This window comes from Fopius arisanus, unplaced genomic scaffold (genome assembly GCF_000806365.1).
Source record: "Fopius arisanus strain USDA-PBARC FA_bdor unplaced genomic scaffold, ASM80636v1 scaffold00017, whole genome shotgun sequence".
Taxonomy (NCBI): domain Eukaryota; kingdom Metazoa; phylum Arthropoda; class Insecta; order Hymenoptera; family Braconidae; genus Fopius; species Fopius arisanus.
The window spans coordinates 891,054-901,014 of NW_011887756.1; the positions used below are offsets into that span (position 1 = coordinate 891,054).

General features: G+C 38.9%; 2 protein-coding genes across 3 annotated transcripts in view; both read left to right on the forward strand.

The window, feature by feature from the left end:
• The window catches only part of Fkbp14 (peptidyl-prolyl cis-trans isomerase Fkb14), a 27,851-nt gene that overhangs the window by 12,043 nt on the left and 5,847 nt on the right, over positions 1-9,961 (forward strand). The window lies entirely within an intron of this gene.
• LOC105263907 (uncharacterized) lies at positions 2,863-3,684 on the forward strand. The gene is made up of 4 exons (XM_011300422.1): positions 2,863-2,978; positions 3,041-3,166; positions 3,232-3,390; positions 3,446-3,684. Exons 1-4 carry the CDS (start codon positions 2,931-2,933, stop codon positions 3,605-3,607), a joined length of 495 nt encoding a protein of 164 aa, XP_011298724.1. The 5' UTR covers positions 2,863-2,930; the 3' UTR covers positions 3,608-3,684.

A 9,961-nucleotide genomic window follows, 5' to 3' on the forward strand; every position in this document is an offset into this window, starting at 1 on the left:
TGAATCCAATAGAAATCTCAATCCAAGTAAATATATCAGTGTCGGGCTTTTATTGTTATATCTTTTTTATCAGCGAATTCAATATAAGTTAGCGAGAGATTTCCGTGGGTCCTCATATCTCGGTGGATATATTCCACGAGGGCCCTTGGAATTGCAAATGTTTCATAGAAGACGTGAGAGGGTAAGAGAGGCTTCAGAAGAAAAGGTGCGGTCGTCGGCGCCACCCGACCCTTGGCCACTTTTAGCTCCACGATATGGAAATTTCACACCCACCGGCTGCACCATCCCCCAGTAGTTTTACTTTTCCATAGAAAAAAACTGAAAATTTTCCATTTCATCATTGATTTATTCTCCACCGAAAAAAATCATCTGCAAATTAAATTTACCTTCAATTCAAACTAACAATTCCATATACATTCATTATTAGAAAATTTGATATCCAGTGAATCGGGAAAAATTCACTTGCCACTCACAGAAACAATGAAATCTATTTTTTCAATACATTTTCCCCTGCGGAAAATATTCCTTTGATACAATAAAATGATTGATTTGATATGATCAAATTCCAACAAAAAATTTCTATACCATTCAAATTTTTTCCGAGACACGAAAATTTTTTGCATTTCGTGTGTCAGTCGAGTCACGAAATGCAGTGGATCTTTCAAAAAACCTCAAGTCCAATTTCATATAAAGAAAGAGGCTCTGCCTTTCCGCAAACATATTATCTCCTCGCGTATTGACTCGGTGGTAAATATACGGTATCCCAGAGTGGAAAACCCTTTCTCTTACACGAAGGCAACACGTTTCAGCATAAAACGATTTACGAGCACATGCTGCTCCCCTCCTCCCCACCCCCCCTCTTTCCCCCTCTCAACTTTGATTCTTAATCATTTTTGTTTTTTGTTATAAGAAAAAAAAAATGGCCATCGGTGTGAAAGAATAGTTGGGGATATAAAATTGAAGGCATAAAAGACCGGGAAACGAGTTATTTACGCTTTTTTACAATTGAAACCAGAGTAAAAGAGTATTGCGTGGTAAGGGGGGGGGAGAGGGGGAGGGGGTGAAAATTGGCTAGTGATATTGGTAGTGGCAGGGCACGCTATCAAAAAAACTCATACGGCACATGGTGAGGGTTAACGAGTGTTCGTGTGAGAGTTGCAATCATTTCGGTTGATGGAAATTTTACGAATAAAAGAGCGAATGGGATTTTTTTTTTTTTGTCGGTGGGAGGCAATGGCAAGCTCGTGGAATTACACGGGGGATAAGATTTTATGGAGATGAATAGATCGTTTCTACACGGGAATATACAAATTCCACATTTTCTCTGCGTTCTGGTAGAGAAAACAAAAACTGATGACTCTGTTTATTATTCTTCGAACGATTATTTCCGGAGATTTGGAATTTTTAGTTATCTTCTATCTTCTGTAACTCGTGGTATTTATACTTGAGTTACGAGGTATATTGACTTCGGAGAGAAGCTCATTGTATTTTGTTTATCAAAGCGAAATTTTTGGTATAAGTTTCTCATTTTCGGTGATTCGGTATTGTGACAATGGTGTACATTCTCAAAGAAGTTCTTGCTCCTGTCGGATCTTCTCTGGTAGTGGTTCTTACAGAAGATTTCAAACAGTTCAAAGGGTTTTGTAACTCGAGTTGCTCCAGTGATTAGTCGCGACTAATTACGGTTCAATTACTCCCTCACTCAAATTACTGAGAGACGACAGCCAGTGAATCGCAATGTGAATTCCTTCGAAACTCTCCAACAGATCCACCTCACAATTTCATCAATTTCGCGAATTGAGTTTTCCGGTAGAATAGTACGACGGAAATGTAATTCATACGTCAATAAACAAACTCCAAAGGGGTGAATATTTATCGTTGAGAGTGCGGATTGAGGAGAAATGGAGGAAAAAGGATAAATTCTCAGGAAAGGTAAAATAAATTTGTCCCAATTCGAAGTCAGACTTATTCACATTCTCTGAAGAATCAATGAAATACCCGGATGCTCGTAAATTTAATCCCAGTTCACGGTAGAAATAACGAACCGAGTCAGGTGGCCAAAGCCGGAAGTGGATACCTCGTTGAATTTCCCCGAGGTTTGTGAGAATGGCAATGGGGGGAGGTTATCCTAAACCTAAAATGTTGCACACCCACTGCCATAGATACCTTTCTGGTAAAGCGGTAAAGAGGGAACACCCGGGGATGGGGTTTCGGGGATTTTACAACGTACTGCAACCGCGAACGCATTTCGTTTTACATTTCCGCTCGCTTAATTCCGTAGGAATTGCAACGAGTACGTGTCACCACACCGACGGCAAAGTTATCATTTACCCTCTTGTCTTGTTCCTGGCCTCCACATGTTTCTCTTCGAGTGTTCCGTTGAGGTTTATTACCCGATTTTCTCTCCCCAAAAGAAAACGCCCTTTTCGAGGCCAATATCTCGGAATCGATGGAACGTAGCGAATTTTTTGTGAGAACATTTTTTATAGAAAACGTTGAGAGCTAGAAAAAAGGTTTTCATGAAAATATCACTTTCTTCCCTCAATTCCGAGATATTGCCTGAAAACTGGATTAAAAAAAGTGCACATATTATAGTTCACCTCACGTTTAATAATTCAGAGTGTAAAATTAGAAAAAATCTCAATTAATATAATTTCTTTTCAATGATTGTGGAGGTGTTCAACTTCAACCGATAAATAACAGACAAACAGAGTAATTGTCATAATTTCCCTGGGCGATGTTCTTCCGCTTATTTTCCAACAGAAAATATGCAATTATCGTGTTGTCCATGATATCTTATCGCACCCCTCATGCACAGCCATATCCAAATACCGGTAAATAGTCCAGTAAATATTCCGACAATTCAGTTTCACTATTGAAACAGTCGATTGCACATCTCTCAAGTCCCCCAGCCGTTAGCAAGTCTCAAGATGATGATTATTTGGCTCTTGGCATTCTGCGCCTCCGCTTCAGCAGTAGTAAGTCTTTTCGATAAGATTTTTCCAATTCGTCGTTATCACTGATACGTTATCTATTCAAGACTTTCAGGGCCCAAGTGAGGCTCATGAATCTGCCCGATGATGAGGTCAAGAAGAACGATTACTTTGATTTTAATTTGTTCGATGTAACGATCAGGAAGAGTTTGGAGAAAGATGTTGGAATTACGGTTTGTTCGGATGATGTCAATCTTCGTTAATTGTCTTCATTTAATTAATTTATTTCTGGTGACAGGTTGATTACAAAATTACTGATCGTAGCGGTACAAATTTGGCAACTGCCGATCGTGTTCTGTTGTGCCCTGAATATGATGCCGATGAGCAGGATGTCAAAGCTGTTGAATTATTCAAAGGCACTATCGATATTCTCAATAAAAAATGCCCAATAAGAAAGGTGTGATATAAAGTATCATCGTTATCGCATTATCATTGATTTTACTCGTTTTTAGAGGAGGGTCCGGTTACAACCGACTTTCGACACGGAATTACGAGTTGATAATCTCGCTGAATCACCTTGTAATCAACTCTTAAAGGCTGAAGTCCAAGTGTTTGTCCCCGGGTCCGTCAAAAAAATTGTCAAAATGAAATATGATATCATTCCTAAGTGCTGATAATTAGGACCTAAAGGTGAGGATTGGTTCAGTTGAAATTCCATTGGTGACAAATAAAGTATCGGAATTCATTGCAATTTCTAGTTTTTCTTCAACTTCACATACAACTAGAACCCGTTGTCTAGGGTGTTATTAATTTGGCATCGGCACGCCGCTTAATACTAATTGCTTTGGTGATATTGTTTAGCGTTTTTCTTTTATCGCAGACGATGTTTTTTCCTGTAAACTCGCCAGCGGTTTTACGTATTCCTGAAATAAAAGAAAAATTCTTTTTTTTCCACGTGAAAAAATCTCGGGTGTGTGCCCCATTTAAATAATTTCTTTGAGATCAATAAATCGATTATTCGAATCAAATCTATATCGAGATGATGAGGTAATTTATATTTCTGGAGGGAGGTTAATCAGAACTCGTGTGTCTTTTCGATTTCGATTTTTTAGGATTATGTAGGTCTTGGTGGTAGAGCGAAAAGCTTTTTCTGTCTCCATTTTCCCCAAGTGCTTGAAAACTCGGTTGAAAAACCAAAGACGGTGGTTTTTCTTTTTTTACGGTGCGTCCTTTAAAGACTCGCTAATTTCACAACTCGGAACTTCATATTCCGCTCGAACAGAGGCCCGAGTAGCCGGAAAACTTTTCAGAAATCCATTAACACACCCATACCCACCACTCTCCTACATCCACCCTCGTACTTCCTTCCTCATTCCATTCTTTTTCATCCAGCACACCCTTATCCAGCCTCCTTATCTCACCGTTAATATCAACGGCACTTAAGGTATTATCTAAGCCTCAGCGCGATGTTGCCTTAACAAAGTCCATAAAAATGGATGAAACCCAGTCGACGATGGCCTGTGGTGTTCGATAATATTTCAATTACATTGATGCATTTTCCAATGATGGACGTTCACGGCTAATGATCAATTATAATATTTTATAATTATAATCTATACCTTCGGCTGTGACACAAGTTGTCGAATTGTCCATGACAATAAATTTTTGTTAATTATCCTCATACGACAATTGCACGCTATCCACTATAAAAATATAAAATAAATATAAGATTGTTCCACGTCCATTCTTTACGGCGGTATTTATTATTTTTTTTTTCAATGGGTTTGAGCGTTTATTTTTATCGATGTTCAATAACTTTCAGTGGGTTTCATCACTTTTCATGCGCCACCCAATCTGTCGTACATTTATCATTAATTATATTCACTCTATTAAACACGATGAATTTTTCATGAAATTCTAGAATAGGGATGAAGTAAAAATCTTTCAGATGAATTGAAATAAGTAATAGGTCAGGCATTGAGCTCGCGGCTTTGATAATACTTTAACCAAAATATCTTTTCTTCTGTAAATGCGGGAATGCCGGTGTACAGACGGCATTCGACACATCTAAACGTCGGTTAGGGGTTGGGGGATTGGGGGTTGAGGCTCTTGATGTGTTTTCACTCGATCGCTCCAGGGGTAACCATTTTCTACCGGGACTATTACCACTGCCAGGCCTCACTACTATCTATACCACTTGAGTTGAAACTATTCCCTTTCCTTCCCTCCGAGGCAATAACCTCGTCAGATGAAATTAACTCTCCAACGCTTTGCTATAGTTGTCGGTTTGTCGTTATTGACGGCACAAGGGGACTTCATGCTTTTATCAAATATTGCTGATGACGAGGGGTGGGTCTTCCTGTTGAGAATATTCCGGGGGAATTGTGAGAGCTTCATTATAACATCCGTATCAATGATCTATTCAGTGAATTTATGAAAAGACACCAGTTGTTATAAGAGCTATTCTCATCCCCTTTGAAAATTACTCTTCAATTTTATTCAACGACATTATCAATTCAGTAATTTCTTATTTCAAATGCCCACACATATCCGTATAATTTCCAACGTAAATAAAAATACATAATTTTTATTAAATTGTACTAAAAAAAAATCATAATTTATCCAATTATTTTTTAAAAAATGTCACACGGTAGAGAAAAATTTCACAAACTATTCAGAAATTTGAGTGCTCCCCCTTTATCATCCCCTAATGTTTCCTTCGTTGAGCATTACCGTCTCATTTTTATGCCCCCCACGATTGTGATCTCGATCAACTACATGACTCCCCCGCAAATTCGATTGTCACGCGTTAAAGGGGGTGTGAGGGGGAGGGGGTGGGGGGGTGTCGTGCCAAGATTAGAAATGCCGTCATACCGACGGTCAAATGCTACTGCAGAAAAGAGAGGATAGATTGAATGGTAGAGGAAAAGTGGTGGATTTTTGTAGGGTGGCACTAGTATTGGCACACTCTGGAGTTCCGTGGGTCGTGGTGGGAGGGGTGAGAGGGTGGATATTTGGGGGGGGGGTAGGTTCGGTGGCCGTTACGAAGGCTTTCCAAGAGAGCGGATTGCATATTTCATGGAACGGCGTAACGTAACGTACACACCGCATGGGAAATCCCAACATGGCCATCCCTGCAACTTCCGGGGAAAACCCAATTCCCCATGTCACATTCATCCCCCCCCCCCCCCCCCCCCTCCCTTCGTGTACAGTCCTTTGAATTTGTGTCACTGGGGGAAAATAATTTGCCACCCAACAACATTTTAATCTCGACTATCAGCAAACATTTATTTAACGCACGGTTAGCTCAAGATATTCTGGTGACGGATTATCGATATTTCATCGTGGAGGGGGCGTAGAGAGGGGGGGGGGGCGAAATATGAACTCTTGTAGATTCATTTAGGTCTGTCCAATTATTTATTATATTATTACTATACATTAACGTACTGTTTAGATAAACTGATTAATTGGTGTTAGATAATTTTTATTGCGAGATAAAGTGAAAATTGGAGAGTGAAAAAAATGATGGCTGTCTAGTAAATCACACCACAATAAATGTTCATCAAAGGGGGGAAAATTTTCAAGCTGAAAGCGTCGGAATGGCTGCACCACGTCTGAACAAAGAGCGCTAGAGGCGTTTACCCGTTGATACCCCAACGCAATGTGGAGAAGCAAAAGGGGGAATTGAGTGGTTTTGAAAAGGGGTGGAAGAGACTGAGTTGTGTTATCTCGAAACAGTTGGTAAATGATGAGACAGGAGGGGGGTGTTGGAAAGCTCAGGGGATGCAGTCTAAGATCTAAGGTGCATACATGAGGTGGTAAAATCCAATGCCACGTAGCCAAAACCAACTGGCACCAGTGCCACCAACTGCTACCCTGCGGGCCATCTACGGAGCTGTCGTGAAATGGGTGTCTATAAATTAATTAGCCTAAGTCCTCGAGACTTAAAAGGTGGGCACGCCGCTGAGCCTCGAGCTATCTAAATCTGCATTAAGCCACTGTTGTACCTTAGTACTTGAAATTTAAGGGTGCCAAGGAGCAAAACACCCGGAACAAGAAGAAACTCGAGAGATACCCGCCGGTTATTCCACTGGGTGAGATTTAACCGACAATCGTCTTTCCAACACTTCATTTTATTCTTCAAGGCTTCCTTGTTAGCTTTTACTGTTTCAACGGGCTCGTAAGGCTTAGGTTAATCATCGAAATGAAAACTTTTTCATAAAATGCAACAATGAATAGTCATTTTACTCACATAGGGGCAGTTTATTTAAACAGTACGGTATACATTATTTTTTTCAATTCATGGGAATTTTTTTTTCCTACTATTCTAAGAGGAATTATTCGTTTGAATTGAATTTGGATTGAAGGAGAAAAATTTCGGTTGAAACATCTTCGAAAAAAACATCTTTTTTCGATGAATATCTCTGGATCCAATAGAGACAGTGAAATTTTTGTTAAGACCTTTTTTGTAGCTCTCATTTTTCTCTACAGAAAAGGTTCTGACAATAATTTCATCATATCTCTCCAAAGCGAGTTATCTAATTAACAAAACGCTCCATCTAATTAAACCCATTCATTTTTCGTAATGCAATTATCGAAAGTAACGAAATCATCAATTTTTTCACGAAACCATCTCCTCGGGTTATCGAGTTGGACTTTACATCCGATTACCCCGTAATTGAATTTTATTTTTCTCAGCTAATTATCACCCCGGGGTTATCCGGTTCCGGTATTGCGGGATATATTTTCCAAATAATTAATGACGGCATAACTCCGAGAGTGAATGGAAAGTTTTTTAATGTCTGAGGGGATGTGATGTTTAATGGCTCTAATGTCTTGACGGAAGTAAGAAGTAATCCACTAATTTCAAGAGTAATCAATGCCAGATGCTCAATAGATTCTGATTCTCCTAATGTTTACGAGTGATTTGTCAGGGTAACGATCACGATGATTAAATCTCAAACTCTTATATCGTTTTCCCGATATAAAATCACCATTTCCAAGTTCAGCCCTCGTATTTTACGACCCACGTCGTTAACATGATACGAGAGTTACGCTCGGGTACTTGGATACATATCGGTGTACGTTTACGCAGTCATTTTGAATTGATACTTTCGCCTCGTATAAATTTTTATACAGCACAAGAGGAACTGGGAAATGATTGGAGACGCTCGACTTATTTGATAACCCCGTTCATATTTATTTTTACTCGGCGTACCCTCAACATTCTTATCACTATTTTCTTTTGGAAATGTATGAATCGATATATGAATGAGGGAGGGAGGGGGGGAGGGAAATAGAGAAGTGGTATGTCTTTTATATCGGAATTTTTTCTCTTCCCTGGGGATTGGTGAATGAAATCCTTACGCAATATATGACCGGACAATAAAGAGCTTAAGCTCAAAGATATATACCCCCGAGTCTAGATAAAAATTCCAAAGTAAAATGAAGTTGTAGGGGTGTGGGAAGGGTAGAGGGGAAGGGGGTCTGGGGGGTTGAAATGGGGCCGAGAGTTCTTCTTTTTTATTCATCGAAAGGTTAAAGCTCATCCTAGCGTGTATGAGGGCTTTTCCCACTGGTTCCTTTTTTTTTTTTTTTTTTTTTCGTTATAAAAAATGGGGTTGAGGCGCGATTTTTCTTCTTCATTTTTTTATTTACCTTTTTGGGGGAGATACATAAAGTCACGGCAAAATGGGCTGTGGGGGTTTAAAGTTGAAGGAGAACACAGGGACGTGTATAGTATTTTGGCTTTGTCGGTCGTAAATTTGAATATTCTTCCCCCTTTGATATGTTAACGAGACTCGTATTTTTTGGAATTTTCAAAGGATGAAGAGAAATGAAGCGAAAAATGAGGGGAATAGCACCTTCCAACGAAATATTATTTGATAATATTTCTCACGCTTCTGCGGCGCTTATTTTTTTTTTTCCTTTTTTCCACTGACATTATCCTTTATTTATTTTTATATTTTTTTTTTCTACAGTCTTTTACATTTCCTTTTATCTGGTGGATTTTCCAGGGGAAGCACGCAGACTATTTTATTTTTTAATATTACTCGCTTTCCTGTTTTTGCGGAATATAAATTTCAGCGGCGGGTGCCTTGGACGCATCTTGCAGGCCTCATTTTTTTCAACCAAGTGAATCCCCTTCTGTACCAATGGTGGGTCTGACAGTGGCCCGAAGGTGTACATAATATCATACCACCTTGGAAAATTGTATATCTTCATGTAACCGTGTGCATAAGCTCGGAACAACCGACTGAAAGATATTTATGGTTTCGTGTTGCACGGGGGCTTTTTCAGCTTGAGAGGGTAATTCTGACATTAATTCTAGTCATTCTTACCCCTTATGCAGGAAAAACCAACATAAAAATTACGAAACATTTTTTTTATCGTTATTACTTTCGCGTAATTCTACTAGATTTTTATTACAATTGTTAGCGAATAATGGAAAATTACACTTGAAATTTCTTGATTTCGACAATTTTTAATGAATGCACGAATCGTTCCAGCGATTTTTAATATTTTTTAAAGCCATAATAATGTGAAATTGGCTGATATCAATCTTTTAATGTATTTTTTTATGGGGATGTTTTAGAGATTTTCAAACAAGATTAATGTATACATAAAAGATGATGGAACGAATGATACGAGATGATAACAATAGCCATCTAGGACGAAGACAAAATGGAGTGGATTCGTTGGGGATGGGGATTGGGATGGGGATATTCAAATGAAGACATTAGAATGGAGAAAGAGTCTCGGGCCATGAGACTTTCGAGTCAAATGCATTTTACGCTGAGACAGAATGTCCTCAGCTACATTCTCCTACTCTCTAGCCACTGGGGAATCGTGAAATAGGGAAAAATTAATTTCAACTTGTTTTTCCATATTTTTATTCAGAATTTTATTATTCCAACGGTTGAATATTTCATTCCACTCTCGGTGAATTAATCAGCCCTACGTACAACTTGAAGTGCAATCAAATTATCGCTTAATCTTGCTCTATAAAAAATTCAATTAATTTCGTG

Coding starts and splice junctions, on each gene's coding strand:
- LOC105263907 (XM_011300422.1), top strand. CDS start 2,931: ATGATGATTATTTGGCTCTTGGCATTCTGCGCCTCCGCTTCAGCAGTA. Junction 3,167..3,231: donor AGAAAGATGTTGGAATTACG/GTTTGTTCGGAT, acceptor TTCTGGTGACAG/GTTGATTACAAAATTACTGA. Junction 3,391..3,445: donor AAAAATGCCCAATAAGAAAG/GTGTGATATAAA, acceptor ACTCGTTTTTAG/AGGAGGGTCCGGTTACAACC.